Below are 25,175 nucleotides of genomic sequence, written 5' to 3' on the forward strand. Positions count from 1 at the left end.
ACATAGTTGATTTACCGCATTTAACTTTCTGCTTCCGCCAGAAACATGTAATTTACGCATTCTTTCTATTTCTTATTTCACCAAGTCAGGTTGTGCACGCCGATATATGCATTTAGGTCAAGAACATCGTTTCTCGATATTACGAGCGACTCACGCGTATTATTATCGTATGTCTTTCTCTTTCTGTTTTTCCCTTTCGTCCCGTTGTTTGTTTTTATTAATTTTTCTGATTCACAGGTATTTTCACTCATTCTCGGTTTCAATTTCTCGTTATTCTTCGCTATTTTTGGCTTTGTGTATACCGTTTGTTTTTCTTTGCCGTCTTTCAATGCTTGTGCAACTTGTCCCTTCTCCCTGTTTTGCTATACATGTACATATCTATTAGTTTTTGTTCGTAGCATTTGTAGATGTAGATGGTAGATGGAATTTAAAACAACCATTAGAGATGAAAACAATTTAAGAGGATGTTGATACATTATTTTTAACTTCAGACTATATTCAAGGAAAAGAAGAAAGGCTTCAGAATATAACAGGGAATGTATAAAATATACACGGAGAGCCTTGTTATGATTCATTCAAACTAGTTTGTAAAAGTTTATGAAAGTCTTTAAAAGTGTGATAGCGCAATGTCGTTAGATATAATTACAGCTTGGACTTATTCGCGCAGATTGCAGTTATTTTACATTATTTCTATAATTAACTTACCCATTTTCGAGTGCGTTAAAATGTATGCTCTCAATGGTGCTGCCAAAAGAAATGCAGGCACTCCGGCTCGTACTAGAGAATCTACTCTTCTATAGACTCGCGCGCTGCCCATTGTGCTGCCACCAGATATCACAGAAAACCACCCTAAAATTAGAAAAATAATATAAAATGTTAGGTCTTAGAGTATTTGTGTCACTTATAACTCAATGAAATAATTATATAATTATAATTGTTAGACATATCAGGTCATTGACACTAGAACTACCAGACCAGTCAAAATGGTTTTACAATCTCATTTTAAAATTTCTACTTCATGTTGCATTTTTTCCCGCAATGATGTAATGACTTTTACAGCGATAACTAAAGGAGTAATATAATGAATTTAATTTTGTTTCATTTATTCAGAATCAAAATAATTTTGTATGATGGCTACTTATACCAATACCAGTCATTTTGACTGGTAATGACCTGATACATATGGTATTACAAATAATTTACATAAAAGGGAACGCACTATTTTTGTTCGTTTTTAAATTTTTGTGCTCGTTCGCTGCTGGACAATATGTATACTTTTTTTGAACTTCCACCTTCCCCTGAATCACAAAATAAACTAATAATAGTTACTCCCCGCGAGTTAATTAGTTAATATATTACGTAAATAAATTATACAGAGTTCACGATTCTCATTATAACATGTAAAGGAATGTTTATTGCAGAAGACCTAGGCGTGCAAGAATAGTACTTTCTACAATTGAATGCAAATTTTACATCTCAATTACTTGGTGAATAATGGTATTGAATTGGTACTTGTTGCTAATGCATCGACGGAATTTATAATGGAGGAAGTGACATTTAAGGTTCGTTCTGAAATTTTTCTATTCTACTACTCACGTACATTGATTGAGGAGTTAATTTACGAAGTGTGTGTCTACTAAAAGAACGTAAAACAAATTAATCAATTTAACAATTTACTTATCTAAGGATGTTGTATGTTGAAGATTTCACACAAATAAGAGTACTGATTTAATTGGTCTAATTTAGCCTACCCGCTAATTAATTGGTGGAAGTTATTTCATATTTTAACACTAAATCTACCGAGCACTAAAAGCGATTGAAATGTTTTAGCTTATAAAAATGACAAGACTCTATTTATTTCAATTTTGTGCAATTTGTAGTACAATATGTGCTTGGACAAAGAAATTTATTGAATCAATTTCCATGTAAGCAACTAAATCATTTCAATAATTGTAATATGAAAGATATAAAACCGGTTATTTGACCGGCAGTGGTAGGTTTAGTGCTAAATTATGAAAATTGTACAATAGTTTCGTTTCAATATTACATAACAAAAGTGGCTGTGTTGCTATATGTATACTATATTCTATAGTTCCCCATAACACTATATCGTTTTGAAGTCATACATAATTATTTGCACTTTATAAGTTTTACTTTTTCGCTGGTTGTAAGCTATAGTTACTTGATTCCTGGTACAGAAGATTGTCAAAACGTAAAAATTTTCTTAGCATGAAAAGTTAGAAGAGTTTGTCGAGCGTCAGGTTGCGCTATGAATAATGGATGATGGTGTGAACGACTGAATAATGTTAGTAACAAAATAGTGATCTAAACTGTTGCCCATGAAGCGAAGACATAATCTGCTACTGCAACGCATGCTCACATTACATTATCAAGTCAAAGTAGTTGTAAATTGCTATCGAACGATTTCCAGGATGAAGGGATACTATAATGAAGGGAAGGTATAAGCGGCGTCAGAGTTCTGTACAAATACTCGGAGTCGCAAAAATAAAATGTAATTGAATTTCGCTGAAATGAAATTTCAATTGTCGCGTGATTAACATTTACAGTGCAATATTTTCATAATTCCAATTTGTTGGTATTCTTCAATACTCCAAAAATAGTTGAACTGTTTTCAAAACGTCGTAACAAATATTACTATAAAATATCTAGATGCAATTTTACATAGTCGGAAGCTTTTAAAATAATAAACTATGCTTTTTATAATTGGCCAGAGTTTCTAAAAAAAAAGGAGTAAGACACAAACATTATCAATAATTCCGATAACATTATAGTTTTATAATACATCCTCGTTTCAGCAACCCGTTCGACAATTTGAAAAATTTCCTTTTGCATAAAATTTCACACCTCACCGATCACCTAGGTTGCAGTGTAACATTATACGCGAAGAACTTGCCTCAAGGCTTCATATTTGAATATTTTAAATACAAAATGAAAGCATACTTATTTTTTTAATGCGCTTAGGTGCATGTTGTGTCATAAGTAGTGAAGTAGCTGACGGTTATTTTTAAATATTTCTTTCGAAATGTACTCTCTTCTCTCGAACGCGATACGCAGCGAGAAAGGAGTAAAAGAAGGAGGCTGAGTATACTTACATGCGTGATAAAAGCTTCATCCAAGATTTATGAAGATTATGCTAATGAAATGCAGCGATCATACCATACAGTTGTAATGTAAATTACGAGCGCGCAATTTTGAGTACGAAGAAGATGTTACGGGGATAAAGAACATTGCATTCAAGAGTTGTGCAACGTTTAGTATCATTTAAATGTGGGCAGTAATAACTATTGCAAAATTAAACGGACACTGATCGTTTTCTCCACTATATTTTCTACAGTGTGTTTGAACTGTCCTTGGTTAGGGATTTTTTAATAGGCCTTTCCAACTTCACAAGCGTAAAACAATAAACATGCAATAAACAAACTTTCAAATTCAGCCATTTTTGTCTTACCTTCTCAAATGTGGCACCAGTGGATTGTCGAGGTCCTTCCGATTAGAATGAGTCCAAACACGACGTAAATCGGTCTACTTTTATAGACTTCATGTATAGCAATCATACATATGCTCCTAATTGAGTACATAATAAAGCTAGTCCGATTTACGTCGTGTTTGGACTCATTTTAATGAGAAGATCCTCAGCAATCCACTGGCACTACATTTAAAAAGGTAAAACAAAAACGACTGAATTTGAAGTTGTCTTCATTGCACGATTACCATTTACGTTCGCGGCATCTCTTTGAAGTACCTGTCTCCTTTCGTTTAGTAGCTTTATTCTCTTTCCTCGTGTACTGAGATAAGATTCCGCTGAGCTTGAGGCGCTAAGTGGTAGGGAAGGTGTGGGGATCAAGAACATTTAAGCGTAACAGATTCGGCAAATTTAAGCGAGTATTAGCCCGGTAAAAATGGGGGTGTCCTCTTGTTAGTCGCATCTACCAAAGACGCATAAAATTCAAGGCCCAGATAGAGAGTCGAGGCCGGTAATTATCACTGGGAGTATAATATCCCGGGGTAGTGGGTGTCGAGAGCCCCGGTATCGTCTTTTGGACCTATTTCAGCAGCACGGTGCACGCTGGCATGGCTGATCCGGGGCATAAATCTGCCGAAGCATTTTCAGATATCGCTCCGGACGAACAGATTTACGTTCGGCGTTGTCGGCCGTGCATAAAAACGGCCCCGGCCGTATTAGCCGTCGTTCCGTACGAGTACTCAATTACCCTGCCTCTTACAAAGTCGTCTGTGGACAGTATAAGTTACGGGACACTAAACAAAATACCGTGCAGCTTACCGTTTCGTGACGTTAACGGGCTTTGTTTCGCAGTATATTACGTGCAAGTAATTCGTGCGGTACATCGTGCCGGGGTCCGAAAGACACACCTCAACTAAGAGAGACAGGGTGAGAGAGAGAGGGAGGAGAGGAGAGGCACTGAATTATATTACACTCTCACGCCTGCGGGGCCCCATGCGTGCGCGACGGAACGGGCCCTTTTCGGAGCTGGCGTGCGATAAGTAACGAGAAACGTGAGAAGAAATATAACGAGATGCTTTTAAATTATAGTTAACCGCGTCGTTGAATACGGTGTGTGGCCCCCGTATCGCCAACTAACCGATACGCGTTATGCATAGAGAATTATCTGCCGTTGTTATTAGATACACTATCGAGATTCGGCTAATTACACAGGGTGCGGCTCGGCGGACCGGGTGCCACTGCTGAAAGGGTTAGCTGATTTTATTGGGTTGGCAAGAAAGTAATTTCGATATTTTAAGCGGAAATAAAACCGAATTTCTTTATTCAAGCGACGAACTGTAATGCATAACATATTTTCTTATTTATTCTTTTTGGCAAAAGATCATCGGGCTGTTCTTTACTTTACCGGGCTCAAAATTTGCGCCCTTCTCCTATAAATTTTTATGTATTTGGTATGGCAGTCGCCCCGGGTACAAATCTATTGGATTACATACCAAATACATCATAATTTATAGGAGAAAGGTACAAATTTTGAATTAAAAAATTCGGCTCTCTATTTCACCTTAAAATACCGAAATTACTTTCTTGCCAACCCAATACGTGGAAGTGATCTTATTTGTCCTAATCGTTCATCGTGTACTCCTTGATACACGATGTACGATGTAAGTACATATGTGTTACACGTATTGAGTCTGACTCGTCGTCACATCTTCGGCTCGCGGCGAAAAAGAAATTGGGCAGACTTGCCGTACACAATCTAGTTCGCATAATTTTTTCAAAGAACCATAGCCACTCAGATTAATGTTCGAAGATATTTATTTGTCCAGATTTCTATATTTGGTTAGAGAAAATAGCAATCCCACACCCAAAGGCTGTGACGAGTCCGATGAACAGCACCGTCATCTTTTAATCAACTCGTTCAGCAACGGCATGTGAAAACACCTATGCATATTACACTCGAGGCTGATTTGAAAGGTTATAGAATCATCTTTTGACTTGAACCGGTACCTCGCGGTGGAGTACATAGACACGGTCTCGCGACGGCCTCTCAATGAATGCCACGCAATTTCCAATGGAAGGCACCGGAAACTGTCCACTTTTCTTCTAACTATAATTGGTCGCATACTATACTATGGGCCGTGTTCGCGAGACTAGCGGGTCCGGAAGTTTCAGGTTATCGCGTGTCTGTTTAATTTATTCCCGGAGACAATGAGATCTTTCGGATTCTGTAAATGGAATAAGTAATGAAACATCGGTTGCATAAGCTCTGGAAACATGTTTGGAAACTTTGCAGTAATATTGTCTCGACTGTGAGAAGTTATCTAATTCGTTAAAATTATTAAGCGAAGAAATCAATTTTTATTTGATTCTAACAACTTGCAATAAATACAGACAATGTTTAATTTTACACAACGATTCGCAGTCTACCGATTAGTGATTAATGTTACCCACATAAGTCCAACATAATTTTGCCGCCATCAAATATCTTCGAAAGTAAAACGGTAACGGTAAAATAATTTCTTCGCCCGGAAACAAGTGGCTTTAAACGCGAACGGCAAACATGAGCATACACCTGGCAGCTTTATACGCCTGAAAAACTGTTTGTCCCGCGTTTATCTTCGGCGAAGTTCGTTTTACAAGTTTCTTCCTCATTATTGCGACCATAAGTCCGTTGTCGAGGAACCGTTCTTCGCCGTTTGATCATTCGTTCGAACGGGTTCGCGAATATCTGCGATGCTCGCGGAGGCTAGTCCATCATCCGTGCTCCCTGTTTTGTTGGTACACTCGATTTGTCTCCCTCGTGGGATCCGGGAAATCGACCACAACGATCGCACCGAAAGAAACGAAATATCAATCTCCTTCCAAGTATTACTGCCGTTTGCAGTATTACTTCTGTTTTGCCTCGTTTTCTATGGCCTGGCGCAAGATCGAAGTTTCCGTTATGTCATTCGTAACGGGTAGGCCGAGCCATGTCTTCGGAAATAAGGATCGCTATGGTAACGTTCCAACGATAGGCGTGTATACTTACGCATGATTTACTGGCAAACGCCAATTTTACGCTCGGACCGTTTCGACATTTTCCATTTCGTTTTCTAGATCGTAGGCAATGCGCGTAATACGTTGTCCTGTTAGACCCCGTTCATTTGCGAACTTTTAAATAAAATCTTCCATCATGTTCAATAATGTTAAAAACGAGAAACTAGCAGAGTACTCGCGTAGTACTAATTATAATAAATATTGAACTGAAGCAAGTACCACACTGTCTTCCCGTGCAACCAATCTCAAGGACCAAGGGGTTAAATATCGCCTCTGCACGATACTTATTGGCTGTAGAAGAGAATGCGTCGAAAAATTCAATAATATTACAAACAAAAAACTAGCAGAGTATGTTACTCGCATAGTACTAATTGTACTAATATATTATATTATACATAGTACATAGTACATTATACATAGTACTAATAATAAATATTGAACTGAAGAAAGTACAACATGGTCTCCCCATGTAACCAATCTTAAGGACCAAGGTGTTAAAGAATTGTCCGTGCGTGGCTGCAGAAGAGAATGCGTATAAAGTTCGAAGTAAAATCTTCTATCATGTTCAATAACATTACAAACGAGAAACTAGCATAGTATGTTACCCGCATAGTACTAATTATAATAAATATTGAACTGTGGAAGCAAGTACCACACGGTCTCGCCATGTAACCAAGCTCAAGGACGAAGGGGTTAAAGCATATCGGCCCTGCACGATGTTGCAGGGCAGAAGAAGAAGAGTCAGACTAGAAGTTCGAAGCAAATCGGGACCCCGCATCGTGTTCGCGGTTGGTGGTCTCCTGTAGAAGGACAAAGGACGCAGCAGCCAGCCCATTCGGTAGGGAGGAAATCCACACGGTGGCGGTGTGTTTCGGTTGGGTCGTTGCAAAAAGTGTTCCAAAGTTCGAGAGGATAGCCAGGCGTACGTCCTGCGGCGGTAATAGCAGCTCGCTGCAGCAACGGGGACACGGTAGCCGAGTGGTTGGCTGACCGAAGGTCGGCTGGTTCTTTTGGTTGTCGCTAATTGATTTAAGAATGCCGCCACGATGCGAATGCACGCAAGCTGCGCCTCGAATCCGGCCTTTTAACGGGCGTGCAAGAGGCGAGCGCCTGATCGTTCGTCCTGGAATGCCAGAGCTCTCCTCTTCCAGATCCTCTTTCCATGGGCAGACCTAAATCTTCGGCCGAGCTCTCCTGGCTCTACCCTACCGTACCCCATACCCTCGCCTACCACCGCCGTAGAATTTGTCTTTGATATGGGTACGCCAACACGGAGAATGCATTTCGACAACGGGGTTTTTTTTCGAGTTCTCCGAGCATGATAGCGACCTCTCCTACCCCCCTCAAACCTTGCGCAAAACTTTCGGGACGTTCGCCTTTTTTGGCGCGATTAAACACTTTGATCGTCGCAACACGAACGCGCCAATGACACCGCTCCTTGTCCAAGCTCAACCCCTCGCACTGCGATTTATTTTACAGTGATTAGAACTTATTAGTCGGTCGTTCTTTCTTAGAAGAAGAAGGAAGCTTGTATTTATTGTATGCCCACAGTGGCGAGAAAAAGCAATTCTTGAATTGATTCATTGATTGAATTAATTAATAGATCTTTATGGAAACTAAAATTTGTATATATCAATTGCAATCTATACAAGTTAAGTATACATTTATTTTTCTCATTAATCATTTTCGATGGAATGTCAAGGTCACCATGACTGTTCTATAAGCTTGGGTTGACCTTCAACTAACAAATTGGTATTAAACAGCGACTCTTCTTGTCTACCAAAGCTTTCTCAAGTTTATAATAAGTAGATAGTTCCTAAAAATTTACTTTAACTATTATCGAGAAATCGTACAATTACACAAGATTATAAAAATTGAACCTGAGGTTAGAAGCAATATTCCTCTATACAATATGATCTGACAAAAAAGCACCTTTTTCAAATTACAATGGAACATTCTAATAATTTATATTGCTTTAACCACATTCAAATTCTGTGTTGCGACACAGCCATTAGCACGCACTTGTTGGGCAAATAATTGACTTAACAATTTAAATTACTTACACTACGCAAAAAGCGTTAATTAACGAGCGGCGTTTCCACACAGCTTTCCCTTTTCCAAGCGGATTTGAATGAATGACTATTCAGCGGTTTCGAAACACCTAACTAGAAATGGAAATGATTTGTTCCGTCTCGTATTATCGGTTCGGGGATCGTTCGCCGATATGAATACTCATGGAAAATCGTAATGATTGTGCCGCTTGGGAACGATCTGTTAGGCGAGCTGAAATTCCAAGGAGAAATTAAGTGCGATTTCTCGTACTCCTGCCAGAACAGTGGGATGCTCGGGACCGTGTACTCCGGAAAAGGAACGTCGCAACCGGCGTACTCCTCGTAATCAACAAAGAATTACACAAGAGCTCTTCCTCCACTTTCCATTTCCACGCGCATTCGACATAGTTAGCGGCGACCTGCTTGACTCGTTCAGATCGCAATCGAAGGAGATCCTTGTATCCGCTGGAAAAGTACATGGAAAAGTCCATGGAAAATCGCAAGGAAGGGAGGACGAACAACGAGAACACGACGCCGGGTTTTCTCCCCTCTGGACCAGCTTCCTCGAGATTTAATTAGGATACGCACAGGCCGGCAACGTTACGCCATTTAATTATCTAATTACACGGCAATTTGATTAATTATTCAGGATGCTCTCGCTGAGAAGGGACCGGTACTGGCTGCGTCAAAGTCATTGTCAGTAACAATGCGGTTTCTGCTCTATGTTCTGTGTACTATTGATGTTTTGCGCAGGTTAACGGCACGGTGAATAGACGGCCGATCTTTATGCGAAATCTGGAGTTCCCGAGAGCTAATTTGCGGAGCTAGGTTGAATTTTATTTTGTTTTCGGAATTTTTATTGGGGGCCACGATTTGCTCTAGAACTTGGAGAACAAAGAATTGTCTTTATCAACTGCAAAAGCAGAGGAGCTACGTAGACATTTATTTCTTTTCTTAACAATTTTATAGAGTTTCAAACAACGGTATCTCTAAATTCTTTAAAAGCCTTTACTTTTTGGCATAAATGCAAAAAATCCATAGACCATTTATAATTAGACTGCGGATCTTTATGCAAAATAAAAATGTTTTGCAATAATTGTGGGAAGCAGGAAATTCCTGCCAGGAATAACATACAAATTAATTTCATCCCTTAACGACTTTGTTACATTGAAAGCAACACTACAACGTTCTTGAATTGTTTAAATCTTTTACTGTTTTACATTTCGCCCAACCAATTTCTTCGTAAATGACTTGCAGTAGATAGTTACCAATAATAACAACGATTCCCGTAAATTCTTTCATTGAAATCATCAAAAACAGCTCATCACAAACAACGTACGTAAGTGATGAGTAGACAGCGGATCTTTATGCAAAATAAAAATTTTCTACCTGTTTTGCAACAAACTGGAGTGAAGTAGAATTTAGTTTTCTTCCCTAATATGTGTTTACCAAGTTGAAAATAATAAAGCAGTATTTCTAAATTCCCCTACTGTTTTTACTGTTTGAAATTACATCTACTCACTTTTGTCATAAATGCATAAAATCCGCTGTCTAGTGATGACTCTTAAGGAAAAAGGGATTAAAAGCTGGATTCAAGGTCGCGGCAGTGACGCAAAAGAAATAACATTATTTCAGCATGTCTCACAAAACAGGATACACTTTCTCCGACAAGGTAAAAGCAGATTAAAAGTGACTCAACCTGCATTTTTCTCCATCGTTGATTTGCAACCTAACCGAAAATGACGCACTAATGGCGGACGCGTGCAGGCACCGATGCGTTGCGAAACGGAACGCGTTGCGTTCATAGTATTTCGTAGCACGTGTCCTATCCACGAGCTCAGCTTTCAAGACACGGGCCGGGATGAATAAAGCCGTGTCGTGCCACGTTCCGGCTAGGAACTGTAAATGGGACCATTCGTGGGACCAAGGATCACGGAGGGGCCCGTGCTTCAGGTTGTTACCCCTCGAGGAACCAGATGTTCGCGTGATCCAGGTGCACCCGCGAGAGACCCACGTCACATTGTAACCCTCTTCGAGAATGAATTCTGATTCAGATTTTTCTCCGGCTCGTGAAAGGAGACCTTTTTCAATGAAACGGACAATGGCCCCCGCAGCTACAGATGCTATCTTCTCTTTAGGATGCTGGGACTTTTAAATGTCCCTGCCCACACCCTCGCAAGAACGCTTTCTTGTTGACTGCATTTTATTATTGATGGCGCCCCTACGAGCTACTGTAACTCGTTGTTTGCTCGATTTTAACGTTTGGTTGCTGAGAAAAATACTGTAACAACGTCTTTATTCATTTGATAATCTTTTCAGATGTAATTAGATGATTGTGACGAAAATGAGCCTGTGAGTTACGACAGTAAAATTGTAGAAGAATTTAGGTAACTTGATAGTTCCTGGTTTTTAATATGTATTTGTTCAGAATTATACGTAACAATATTTCTCTTGATTTGATAGTTTTGATAGTTAATAAGTAGATTGAGGATTTTGTGCATTTATAATGAAAATGAGTGCACTATTTACGACAGCTTCAGAAGAATTTGGCGACACTATTCTTTTTGATTCAATGGGTGATCAAAAGCGTTCTACATTATTATTAAAAAAATGTTTAACAACGACAATTTCCTGTATCAAAATTAATTATAAAATCGCAAGAAATGATTTGTCTAACATATTTATGCCAAGAATTGAAACGAAATTAATTCCATTTATAATTAAATAAATTGAAGTAATCGTTCTGGAAAATATTGAATGAATTTTTCAAGAAACATGTTTCTCAAATCGCAGGCCATTCGTTTTGATCTTTATCGTCGTTCAAAGAAGAACCATACTCTCTCACCTAATATTGTGATTCTGTTAAATGTTTCTATGAAACACTCACGAAATAAAGACTTTAGTATCGCTGTTAGGGAGAGAACGCTATTCACTACACCGTTGGCAGACAATGCGAACAGTTTCACGTGGATGTGAACTAGGCATAAGGTTCTGTAGAAAATCACCAACGTCGGGGTTATAGAAATGGTTTCGGAGAAACTATTTCAAATTGCAGCTGGCAATCTGGCGAACCTGGATAGGGTTCTAAAAAGAAATGAACGTCCACCTGAAAATATAGGCAATGAAGTGTTATAGTGCGTTAAAATGGCGAAAGAATTTCAGGTTTTATGAAATATCAGTCTCACTTCCTTTTGGACTCCACAGAAACCATTTTGATATTGCATCTTAGTGTTTTGCGACTATTTAAATTATTGCTAATAATTACACTGTGGATTTTAACAAAAATCAGTACAATTATTTAAACAGTTTCAACATACTATTGTTTATATTTATTTATTAATGGAAAAGTACTTATTAGTAAAAAACTTACTAATATTTAAACCAGATGGTTTATTTAGAAAATAGTTTCTAATTTCTCAAGGAACATTTTGTTTAAGAATATTGTAAATCATTTTCAGGTTTCCTATATCAGGATTGTACAGATAATTGTATTATTTTCAGCTGATTAATATGATTAAAGAAGAGAATAAATGTCTACATAGTTTGTTAAGTAAAATCTTCTATTTTGCATAAAAATTTGCAGTCTAGTGATAAAGAATTATAATTCGAAATTTGGTCTACTTTGTAACGGACACTTCTTATGCATTGTATTGTATGTTACATCCGGAGCAACAGTTTAATTAGTTCACAATAGAAATTCGTGAAGAAAAAACTAAGAATATAAAATAAAATTATTTAAATTCTTCAGTGCGACCTAAATAATTACACCCCAACTGACTAATTATCAGTTGCCAAGAAATGTATTACCTTGCAAAAAGGAAAGGGAACAGGGTAATCACAGTGTGGATTCCAGTTCACGTGGGAATTGAAAACAATGAATAGCGGATAAACTAGACAAAGTAGCGGCAAATTCTTCAGTCTCTTGAAGCTACATGTATTTTTGGCTCATCAGCAGAGTTTTGCGAAAACAATGTTCGGAAAATTGGGACGAGGGATGCAAAAGCCAACGGCACTCCCACGGTAATTATCGCTAAAAATCAATTTTTGTAGAGACAATCTTGTGCGAAATCTCTTAGGGCACAATCGAGTAACAGTATCGCGCATCAGGCTTGGCTATATCAAGATAACACATTCTAATCTAACCATCGATCACTTTTTTTATATGCAATCATTAGCTGAGAGAATAACCGACCTATGTATGTGAGAAAATACGATTAACAAAAAGAGGATATAACAGTGACCGAGATTTTTTGAAAATGCTGTTCTCCTTTAACCTTCGGACAACTATAGATTGCATAAGTACGTGCCCGATTTGAAGATAAAATTCAATGGTTAAATTTTAAAGATTTGGTTAAATTAAAATTAAAGAATGGTTAAATTTTCTACAATTAGAAAAGAATGGTGACTATATGTATAATTAATTAATAAAGTTGTATTCTTTGAAATTTAAGCATTGAATTTTTTGTTCAAATCGGGCACGAACTTATGCAATCATCTAATAATTGAAAAATTAAAGATGAAAGATGTGTTTATACATTGACATACTATATGAAAATGCTGATAAAAGTGTAGTAACATTTTTGTTTTTTCGCTAGCCGTTCAAAAGTTATACCAAATGGACCGTAGCGTGAAATACCCTGTTTATGACATGTTTTATCATCGCGTTTACTATTCGGATTCGATCTGCATCCGTGCCGGATACAAATCTACTGGATTATATAGCAAATACATCATAATTCGTAGGAGAAAGGCACAAATTTTGCAGCCCAATAGACACTTGATTTGTTCGGTCGAATAATTTTTGCCAAGTGGTCACTTCCAGTGCTGGGTTGTCCCAGCGTTAAAATCCAGCTCTTCCGAGCTGAAAGAAAGCTGAAGAAAAGTGAAGAACAAAGGCTAAACATATGATTTCAGTTAGAGAACATGTTAAACGCGCTGTTACGAAAAGGGAAAAAGGGAAAAGGTTGAAAGATCCGAAGGTCTGCTGATGAGAGGGCCGAGTACGTCGACCTCGGGCCGAGCTGCGGGTTTACACGGTTAATAAATTACTGTAAACTGGAGCCTGGACTCTCGTAGACGAGGGTTTGCACGAATAGTATTTAAGCGAGTCGGTGATTTGTGCGATATCGTCCGACGCCGCTATCAGCCCCTGGAATCGGATGCACGGGCTGCATCTTCCTCAGTAATTTCATCCCGGTTGAAGGTTCAAGTTCCCTCGACAAAGATTTCATTTTCTCCTTACTACCGGTTCGAAAAGTAATCAGCGGTTTCCCGGCAGGCTCTCGGTCTCGGGCCTAGTCGGGCCCCGCATTGGTCACGGCTGTTTCCTTCCATCGGTGGAATTAAAATCGATGCTCGCTGATCAAACGTCTAGAACCGTGCGCGCCATTACAATTTCATAAGCAACTTCCAGAAGCCGATCCGATGCTACACGGGACGTTTTCATTTGCTGCGAGCGCGCGCGCTTCATGCACTTTCATTTCAGATACGCCGGTGAACGTGAGCCTCTTTTTTGCCCGATCTCGGACATCTTCATTTTGCTCCCCGGTTTACTGCCGCGTCCCCGAGAAAACGTTCCCTCGCGGAAAAAGTGTTTCGGACTTTTTGAGCCGCGTCGTAAGCTGATTACAATGATTTATATGAAATGCAAACGCGTTTCTTGCGCGCCCTTTGTTATGCCCGTGCGTCGTTATCTCCCCTCTCTTTTTCCAGTTCGCGAGCTGTGTGGGGTAGCTTTCCACCCTGCAGTCTTCGACACCGAGCTTCTGGCAGCAATGTTATTACCGGACTGCGGATCTTCGTGCAAAATAATAATTTTCTGCATGAATTGTAAGGAACAGGAGCCAAGCAACAACATTCAAAATATGTGAGTACTACATTGATGTCTCTAAACTTTCTTCATCTTTTGCCTATTTTAAATCGGAATAACTTTTCTATGAACGGACCAAACAACTACAGTTGTTTTGCCAGTTGTATTAGTTTACTAGATTGTATCTAATGAAAATTTTGGAAAAATTGCGTTTATCTGAATAACGACAAAAATAGTGGACAGTTGCTTTTGTAACGAAAATTTGAGAAATGTGTTTTGTTGATTCATATAAATTGTATGCATGCTGAAAATTTTATCGAAATTGGTCTGGGTTAGAAGTAATGAACGATTAAAAATGGTGAAAATCACAGTTTTTCACGATTTTCCTGCGGCGATGTTCTTGTATACCCAGAGTCGCTAGATTGATACTTGTGTGTCCCCACTCTACCTTCCCCTTCTACGACGCTATTCCCCAAGTATCCGCCCGGTCACGTGACGCGTTTCGTTTCTGCCGTGCATGTGTCCTGTACTGACAGAGAGAGGCTAACATTTCCCCTCAATCCGTACAACCCTCCCCTCATCTGGCGACTCTGCGCATATTTCTAAGGGTTCCAGCTCCAAATTCACCCTTACACTGTTCACCTTTTCAAAAATCGAATTCACCCTTCCACAGACGAAATTCGCCATTTGTCATATTTTTCGTTTGTATAAAATTCTACAAGGGAAACAAGTTAAATTAAACCCTGAGATTAACCTTGGGGTTGTTAAAGGTTTTGTTTCCTTTCCTTTAACAAAAATCGCATAATTCAGTTTTCATTTTTGAAGATGTCCTTTTGTTTGATTGTTTTACGTTGCTTCTTCAACTGCTTATAAGCGAAGATGGTTACCTGGAGATACATATGTCCTAGAAAAGTAAAAATAGAAGAAATGCTGAACAATATTGTAAATATTAATATATACATATCCGACGGTGTTACTGACGCCGAAAAATGGAGTAATGTCGTTTTCGGGTTAAATCGGGTTCGGATGATCAAATTTTTTTTAATTTATATGTGATAACATATGTAGAATCCCTTAAACCTAAGTTACCTTGACGTTTGTCATTTGGAGATCATCGCATTTACAAATATTCTAGCAGACGATAAAATAACAGGTTTATGGACTTCTAATTATTTTACGAGAGCCTCTGCTTAGGGTTTAGGGTCATAAAATTATATTTCAGGTTCGCTCACCGCCATATTCTTCCACGTTTTATGACACTATGTTCGAAGTAATAAATCTTCGGAGATATTATACTGTATTGTATATGTGTGAAAGCATCTTGTTATAGTTAATTAATTCTTTTCACATTCGCGTCAATCATTCGCTTGAAACGAGTTTTTGGATCAAGATTGCCCCAATGTCATATCCACAACCTTAATAAAATGACTAAAAAAAGGTCGTTCGTTAGCTTTTTTGTGTCGTAAAGTGGGAACTTCAATCTTCAAATCTACGTAAAATTCATTCACAAAAAAAACTCTTCAATGTTTTTGAAGACGCTTCAGTTGGTAACATTTTCGAAAGAAAACGTGTCATCAGTTTTCCACCTGTCACATCGTGTTAGGTTGCCTTCGGTTAAAATGAATGATGGTAGGTAAAAGTAGAAGCCTGAAGCTTCAAAATGAGATCAGGTTTATTATTGTACTATTTGTTATATCTGAATCATCGCTATTTAAATGTAGTGTTCGAATACTTTTTGGTTCCGGAACATCATAAATGTTACTTTTGCGTGTAGTAAGAATTATGTTCAATGGCTGGACAGGTCAGTCTATGTTCATTTTGACCCGTTCCGATCGAGAAACAGTTCGTTGCCTGTTCTTCTAACGATGTTCCGTTGCTGATGCGATCAAAAGAACTCGAAACGAGGTTCAGGGCACGCGGAGTTCGCCATAATCCGATTCGGTCGGATTGCGAACTCCGATCGTGCATTTCATGCACGTGCGTTGGACAAATGAGATTAGTCGGGTGACGAAAGTGTACGCTCGGAACGGAACCGATCGTGCCGGTTGAAATTCCACGATGACGCAGAAGGAAAAGTGACCGGTGGTGGAACAGTTAGTCAGGATCGAGGCCCGAGCTCTATTCGCAGCCGGGCACCTGAGAATTTCTTGTTGCGCGCGAAATCACAAAGAGCCCTTGTTGACTGATTGGCCTGACGGCCGGATCGATTCACCTAATGAAGCCACCTGGGTATAAGGAAACACGATTTTCTGCGCCCGATGCCCGAAGAAAGTAGTCTCGTTGACTATCAAACAGGGAGAAATCAATTTCCCTGAACTGCGGATCACCTGACTGCAGGTAATTACTTCTGGAAATTCGCTTTTCTAACCTTCGGATGACCTCCGGAACCTAGACTGCGGATTTTATGCATTTATGATAAAACTGAGCAGATGAAACATAGAGCGGTGAAGATACCAGAAGGTACTAAGAATCCCATTAGACCACCAGTAATTTAATAAAATTTTAAGAGGAGAAATAAATGTTCATGCAGTTCCTGTTTCTTCTATAAAAATTCGCTGTCTATTTATAACTAATGTATGATAATAACAATTGATGATTTTTGGGACCATTCACTACTTTATTTATTAATTTTTAAAAAGACATTTTTCAAGCACATTCCTTGGCCATTCTGGGACAAACATATTTTTCCGAATGCAGCAGCTGTTAATTGAAATGTGCTTTGTCCAATAAAATTTCAATAAGTCGAGAATAATGTAAGAACATTCTTAAATTTCCGCCCATATTTGCCATAAATGCGTAAAATCCGCAGTCTATTTGTAATGTTCTACACATTTGTATATGCATACCAATAGATCTTTATACAACAAATGCAAGATTTCGATAGCTACCCATGTTTCAATCGAATTGGTCTCGAAACTTCATTTAGGAAATAAAATAGGTAACGTACCTTCGCTTAATAACCATAGCAGTTGAAAAAGCGACGTAAAATAAAACAATAAAAGAAAAAAAAGAAAAAAAAGGTGATGTACCCGATTGAAATGATTAAATTGTTGCTTAACTGTGAACACGAAACTTTTCGAGAGTGATCGTATGTGCAAAAGATCGTGATCATGTTTGCATTTATCTGTATTTTACAACGTTCTACACATTTGTATATGCCAAGTGAAAGATTATATAACAAATGTGAGATTCAAATTAGTTGCACTGGTTCGGATAACACTGTCCAACAAATTTCAACTTTTTTTGTGATTTCAATATACTGTTGGGTCCTTCTTATAGAGTTTTTTGCGCTGATTCCGAATCTGGTTTTAATTTTTTTCCTATACGTCCAGTTTTTGAAAATCATGGCTGTGAAAAAAAAACATATTTTTCAACTTTAAACAAATATTGTGATGTTATTATAAAAGATATTGAATTGTTGTTTACAGCAAATGATTCTGTAGACTTTCCCGAATACAGTGATATCCAATATTAATACATTATGATTGTTTAAACATGTTTAAACAATGATTAAAGACGGAGATGCACCACTTTTGCACCAATTTTTGCGGATATTTTCGAATTTATCTCAAAAAATATGGGTCCAGCGAAAAATTGAACTATACCACGCGAAAGAGCAGACTTTTATCTTGAGAACCTCCCCTGTGAAGTTTGCATGGTCGACGTTTTTACCGAACCAGAAAGCAAAATATCTTCGCCCGACATGCGTTGACGCCAGTGGTGCTCTTCCACTAGCGCGGTCGTTCGTCGGGATACGGCGCGGCGCGCCGCGGTGAAACGGCGCGTGGCTATAACCGCGCAATTCTGTCAGCTTACTTAAATGTAATATTTTATTAAATGTGTTATACTATTGTTATTTATTATTTATTAGTATATTTATTCTGTATAAATTATTTTATGTATTTTTTAATGTTAGTCTCTCGTTTATAGCATATTTAATACAAAAAATACCTTTTGTAACAAAAAAATAATTTATTCACACACTACACTATTACACTATTTACAATGCTAATATATATGTGTACACTATTCAGATATAATACACTACTAAAATACATATATTATATACACAACAACTAAAATACTATAAATAACTATAAATGTTTTTTATGAAGTTTTATACGTAGCAATGCAGATTTGAAATGCTTGACACGACTGATTTCAACAAACACAAAGCCGAAACTGAACTCTGGCATCAGTTTTCTTAAGAACCAACACGATATTTTGAAATAAATGACGGTCTACGGACAACGGAATACATACAATGTAAGGAAAGTCTGCAATGCGGTGACTGAAAAATTTTATTTTCAGTAATTGTCGTCTTATCTATGTATTGTAATTATAGTGCCAATGAACACTCGAGATTCTTCCGAGTAAAATAAGTCCAAACACAATATAAACGGGACTATTTTTATTGACTTAAATACATAATTAAAATAGTTTGCTCCATATTAAATCGATATAGTGTATTATATCTGAATAGTGTACACATATATATTAGCATTGTAAATAGTGTAATAGTGTAATGTGTGAATAAATTATTTTTTTGTTACAAAAGGTATTTTTTGTATTAAATATACTATAAACGAGAGACTAACATTAAAAAATACATAAAATAATTTATACAGAATAAATATACTAATAAATAATAAATAACAATAATATAACATTTAATAAAATATTACATTTAAGTAAGCTGACATAATTGCGCGCTTATAGCCACGCGCCGTTTCACCGCAGCGCGCCGCGCCGTATCCCGACGAACGACCGCGCTAGTGGAAGAGCACCACTGGCGTCAACGCATGTCGGGCGAAGATATTTTGCTTTCTGCTTCGGTAAAAACGTCGACCATGCAAACTTCTCAGGGGGGTTTCTCAAGATAAAAGTCTGCTCTTTCGCGTGGTATAGTTCAATTTTTCGCTGGACCCTTATTTTTTGAGATAAATTCGAAAATATCCGCAAAAATTGGTGCAAAAGTGGTGCATCTCCGTCTTTAATCATTGTTTAAACATGTTTAAACAATCATAATGTATTAATATTGGATATCACTGTATTCGGGAAAGTCTACAGAATCTTTTGCTGTAAACAACAATTCAATATCTTTTATAATAACATCGCAATATTTGTTTAAAGTTGAAAAATATGTCTTTTTTTAAAACTCCATTTTCTCAAAAACTGGACGTATAGGAAAAAAATTAAAACCAGATTCGGAATCAGCGCAAAAAACTCTATAAGAAGGACCCAACAGTATATTGAAATCAAATTTGGTGTTGGACAGTGTAATTGGCGCTCTACTGTGGGTCACGTGAAGGGCACCCGATTGAAATGGTTTAATTGCGGCTCAAATATCGGGGGATTGAAATCTTACATAATTTAATTGGTGGTTGTATCTGCAGAAGGAGATGTGTGTTTCGCATTTTTCAAAGGAAAGTCGACGATCACGCGCATGTGATAGAGTAAGAACGAATGGGGTGTCAATATGGCGACGTGGGCCGTGATTTTTCGCGTCCGGGGCTCATCGTGAATTGTGCCGAACTTATAGCGAATTCGTAGGCGTTAAATAATGTTTCCTTAGTCAATTTACTGTTAGTGCTTGTTCGATATAATCTGCGCCGGCCAGCACGAACCACATATTTACGAGCGAGTCGTAAAGCTCGCTTAGACGCGTGCATTGCGCTATTTGCTACGATAAATCGGAGCAGGCCAACTTGTCTCGGGTTGTAGGTTTTACGGAATGATCATCCTTATTGTCGGATAACGATCGTCTGTTGAAATAATTTACAACTTTCAAATGTTCGTGCGTGCGCGTGCGTGTACATACGTGCGAGTCGGAATTGAAAAGTCGTTTCTATCGGCTACGAAAAGATTCAATGAAAAGTACGGTGTTATTGTTTGCCGTAGGTTGTATGTCTTTTAGTCTATCCGTTGTGCCCGTTCTTAAATGGACAACTATCATTTTTGTGGTATTAAGAAAGGTGTTACCGGTTGAGTAAAGTTTTAGTTAAAAACGTTTGGTTGCAACTCGAACATTTTTGGGAAATTATTTGTTAAATTAATCTTTAATTTTTTTTAACCATCGAAGACTGTTTTTCTGAGTTCTCTCATTTACTGGTTCGGTTAATTGACGTTCTGCTGTAGTCAGATTATTAACAGTAAGCTTACCACTGCGCCGGTCAAATGACCGGTTTTATATTTTTCATCTTACAATTACTGAAATTATGAAGTTGCTTACATGAAAATTGATTCGATAAATTTCTTTACCCAAGCACATATCGTAATCAAAATTGCACAAAATCTAAATAAACAGGGTCTTATCATTTTTCTAAGATGAAACATTTTATTTTAATTGTTTTTAGTACTCGGTAGGTTTAGTGTTGAAGGATTTTTATATGGCTACTGTTCGGTGTAATCGATGCATACAATTTTGCATAAATATTCGCCGTCCATCTATCACAGTTCCCAACTTCTGTATTGAAAAAAACGTGGTAAAAAGACCGCGAACCAACGATGCTGAAACAGTTTCTCCAATGGTCGACAAAATCATTCTCTTCACGCGCCGGTACGCAATACTTTCATCCCACTCGGAATAAACGAACAGTCACGTTGGTATGCAGAATCGATCTCTGTTCGAGATGGAAAGTGTGACCCGGTCAACGCGATTCCACCATCTGAAAACCCGTGATTCATTCACGGATCGTTCGCGTAAACGCGGAATGTGGGCCGGTTAGGTTGTGGCCGATAGTAAGTGTTGTAACCGACACGTAGAGATTTTTTTAACGATGAATCACCGATATCCACGTAATCGCCTGCAAAGACGAAATTCGTGACAGGTTTTTCTCTTTTTCTGCACGTGACGCGAACGCTGCAACCTCCTTTCGTATACCGACTCTGATTAAATCAACAGGTTAATCGGTTAGGCGTCGCTTCAATAACGCTGCCGTGTCGCAACCCGAGTAACAGGCAACTCTGCGTTATTTAATCAGCATACCCACTCCGCTTTGGAACGTTGTCTATTATCGTTTGAAGACGCCGGGGCCTGCGATTGCATCGGTCTTTGGCGCCGATGCAACTGTTGACATTTATACGAATTTAATTTTCTAGCTATTAGGAAAAATTACCATTAAATAGCAGGTTCTATTGTCCATTCAAAAAGTCAGTAGAGACGTTTGATTCTCTAATTTCTCGATGTTTGAAGAATTACAATAAATTACAACTCGGCTTTGTTGAACTTGTTTGTTGACCTCTATATTTATTGTAATTTTGTATGTGTAATTTTCAATTGCAATATCAAGTTTATCAGTTAGAATTGAAATGTGATTTCATTTTGTTTTCAATTTATAATTTATTCACTTACAAGAACGTTAGATATTATACTCATCCTTAGCCTTATTGCACAATTTTATTTATCCTAATTTACATATAACAATATGGTTTTTATTTAATGTTGAATTTCAACAATCAAGTTATACTGAACGTTAGCTTTATTAATAATTTCTTCTCCCTCGTCCACGGATACTGTTACTTTTTAGTCTGTTGTTACAGATAATTGTTTTTTAATATCAACACCAGTAGAAAATCTACGGTGGAATTGAAAAATTCATTGACAATTTTTAGAAACAATTCTTATAAAACTGGATACATGTACAGTGTGTTCAACAATCTTTCAAAATTTACAAAAAGCAAACTTCAACATAGTTAACCATAAACTGATTCATTTTTTAATTTTCATAACACCTTTTTTCATTTGCATAAAGTTAACATAAACGTAATCCAGTATCAGGAGAGATGCCTATCGCGAATGCAAGATTGCCTGCGCAGAAAATGCTCAAAACATAACTCGGCTATAGTATGTCTAAAAGTACATATAATACAAACTTTTTTTCAAAATCCCGATAGATCGCGATGAAGGATAATACGTATTCGTACCTTTTGCAGCCATTATACGTGCACCAAGTTGAAGATCACAAACATTGCACATCGTATTTGTTGCAATAAGATATTTGCCATTCGAATTTTCTTTTTCGTCTCGCACGTTTCACGGGCACTACTTAGTTGCTTGTCCAGCCGCGTAATATTTTACAGTTTCAAGAAAGGTTATGCAGGGTTAATGAACACGTCGGCCATTCCGTTGCAACGCTACCAAGTAGTAAAAATCGATTTCATGAAACACGATTATGCCCTGGAGCCTGTTCGTGCAGCGTCCAACTTCGATGGCCGGCTACGGAGTGACATATAGGCGCATCCATCCACCGATTATAGTAATGTCTCGATAGTAGAAAGAAGTGTGCACGATATTTGTGAAAAATTCCCACTATGGCGGGATGTGGTTCTTGTGGGGCCTAGAAGCTTTACACAATAACATAACCTTTTTAGCCTTAACTATTTCCTTATGGAACTTTTACCAATTATATTCGTGACATCTTCCCAATTAAAAAGAGTCCAAACACGATACAATTTCGATCATATAGACTTGTATAATTCACGATTCGGTAGAGCCTCGATTATCCGAACAGATGACACAATGACAGCACGAAGACAAGGTGTAAAAAAATGTTTTGTCGTGGCTTCTTCGGGTGATTCGCGAAGTTGACCTTGACCAAACCGTTCAAGGTCAAATTTTTGTCTACTGTATTGATGTTCTTAAATTCTTCTAATATATCTACTCCATCAAATTGCACGTATTCATTGTGATTATAAATGCATAAAATCCGTACTTATGTTCAGTTATTAATTCGGATAATCGAGGCTCTATTACATTGTGGATTGAACAAGTCAATATGATCGGAATTATATCGTGTTTGGACTCGTTTTAATCGGAGAAACGTCACGAATGCGTTCGCGAAAGTTCCACAAGGAAATGATTATAAACAAAAAAGTTCAATCACTAATTGCAATTTTCTTAAAATCTTTTTTGCATGTTATTTGGTAAATTTCTAACTGCTTACAAAAAAACATCAGGTCGTTCGGTACAATCATAAAAAAGTATACTGTTTTAAAGAGCGTTCAAATACTTTCGTGGTTCACTGTATGTATTTTTTAAAAATCTGGGGATCGTCGATACGTCCAAACGAAGAGATGCATCCCGGTCTTAAACTTTACGCGGGTTTGCTCTTACCCATTCGAACTAATAGGTCCACATTACGCGGTTTTATTGGCTCGTAATTTCCGTTTCAGCTGTCAGAAAGCCAACGTGAAGGGTTCACGGGGAAGATATCGCGTGGAGGGAGAGGTCGACTGTGACCATGGTCGGGGCCAGTCTCGCAACTTATTGGCACAAAGTGGTTTACGATTCAAAAGGGGAAGGAAAGGGGCTCTCCGCGATAGTGCAACCGAGTTCTCGCGGCCGCGCCGCCACGCCAAACCATTAACCGTCGCGTCGTCCTTCGTGAAACGCTGTTGACGCTTTCGCGGAGTACGCTGTCTAACCTGTTCCAGTGATCTAAGCTGGTTATCACAACCGTTCCCGTTTACTTTGCCGAAGCATAATTTACGTTTTTCTGAAAATGTCTGCCGGATACCGGGCCCATTAAAACCTAACCGCTGGTTGTTGCCGATTATGGTTCACTGTCAATTATACTAGTAGACTGCGGAGTTTATGCATTCATGACAAAAATGAGTACCCGCAATTTGACACAGTGTGCAGATTGAAGGAATTGAAGAGCATCAATACATTATTTTCTACTCGGAAAAATTATTAAAGAAAGGGAAAGGTTCTTAAGTTACTGTATTTTATAATAAATGCAGAACACATTATTTTTGTGCATTCAGATCCGCAGTATAATTTAAAGTAAGGCTGCGCTCTTGTTTCTTGTTTCCCGAAGAATTTGAAGAGAGTATACAGTTCTTTCTCACTTCTACCTTAGAATTTTGTCATTTATTCGATTTGGAGATTTGAGAATTTTGGCTACCATTTTATCTGCTATACGATAATTCGTTCAAAAATTACGTTGAGTTATAAATAGTAATGACTTCATTTTGCAGTGGAATTTGCATAGTTTATGCAAATTTCCATTTTCAAAGATTATTTTATAAAGTCTCAGTACAAAGGAGAAACTTTTTTCGTTGACTAGAAATTCCCTTGCAGTGAGAATAAATTAGAAATGTTTCTAATATTCATTAATTTCAACACTTTTTGTATTTTGCAAATAACATTAATTGCACACAAATCCGCAGTTTGATAATACATAGTTCATGATATTCGAGCTACTGGGTAAACGATGACAAGTAATAACTGATAATGATAGCAAAAAATGACGAACATAACAAATAGCATTATTATATTCAAACTGAAATTATTTACGACTTTACCTAATACATCATCCTCTACATGTGTGCTATATGTATACATGCACGTATTTGCAAGTATAATAATTACAAGTATAATAAATCTCTTGGATAGTATACATAGATATATTAACGTGATAGATGTTTCCATTAAATAGTGTTTAAGTTCGTGCGATATGTAATTTCTAGTCGAACCAGCTACAAGGAAACTGTTTTCGTATAACTAACTTGACCCTAATCTCTTAATAATGATCTTGTTAGTTGCTGGATTTTTAACTTATTAGAGTTTTTTTCTGTATAATTGCAATCAGCATGTACTTAATTTGCTTTGGATGGTTTGTACTTAATCTGTTTATACTTGATCGTTAACAATTTTTATTTGCCATGTCTCTTAATGTCTTTCTTTTTGCTATTTTGGGATATTATTCCCAAAATTTATCTTCCCAGAGCATGGTACATAATTAAAAACATAGAATTCATCTTTTAGAGTTGAGTCACAAGTTGGTTTTTT

The 25,175-nt window shown here is 37.7% G+C and overlaps 1 protein-coding gene across 1 annotated transcript in view; it reads right to left on the reverse strand.

Moving 5' to 3' along the window:
- LOC143215954 (uncharacterized) overlaps window positions 1-25,175 on the reverse strand; it is a 30,632-nt gene that overhangs the window by 2,811 nt on the left and 2,646 nt on the right. The window contains exon 3 of the mRNA XM_076438600.1: window positions 706-849. Coding sequence (XP_076294715.1) covers window positions 706-849 — 144 coding nt within the window. The remainder of the gene's footprint in view (window positions 1-705; window positions 850-25,175) is intronic.

Source organism: Lasioglossum baleicum, chromosome 14 (assembly GCF_051020765.1).
Source record: "Lasioglossum baleicum chromosome 14, iyLasBale1, whole genome shotgun sequence".
NCBI classification, from domain to species: domain Eukaryota; kingdom Metazoa; phylum Arthropoda; class Insecta; order Hymenoptera; family Halictidae; genus Lasioglossum; species Lasioglossum baleicum.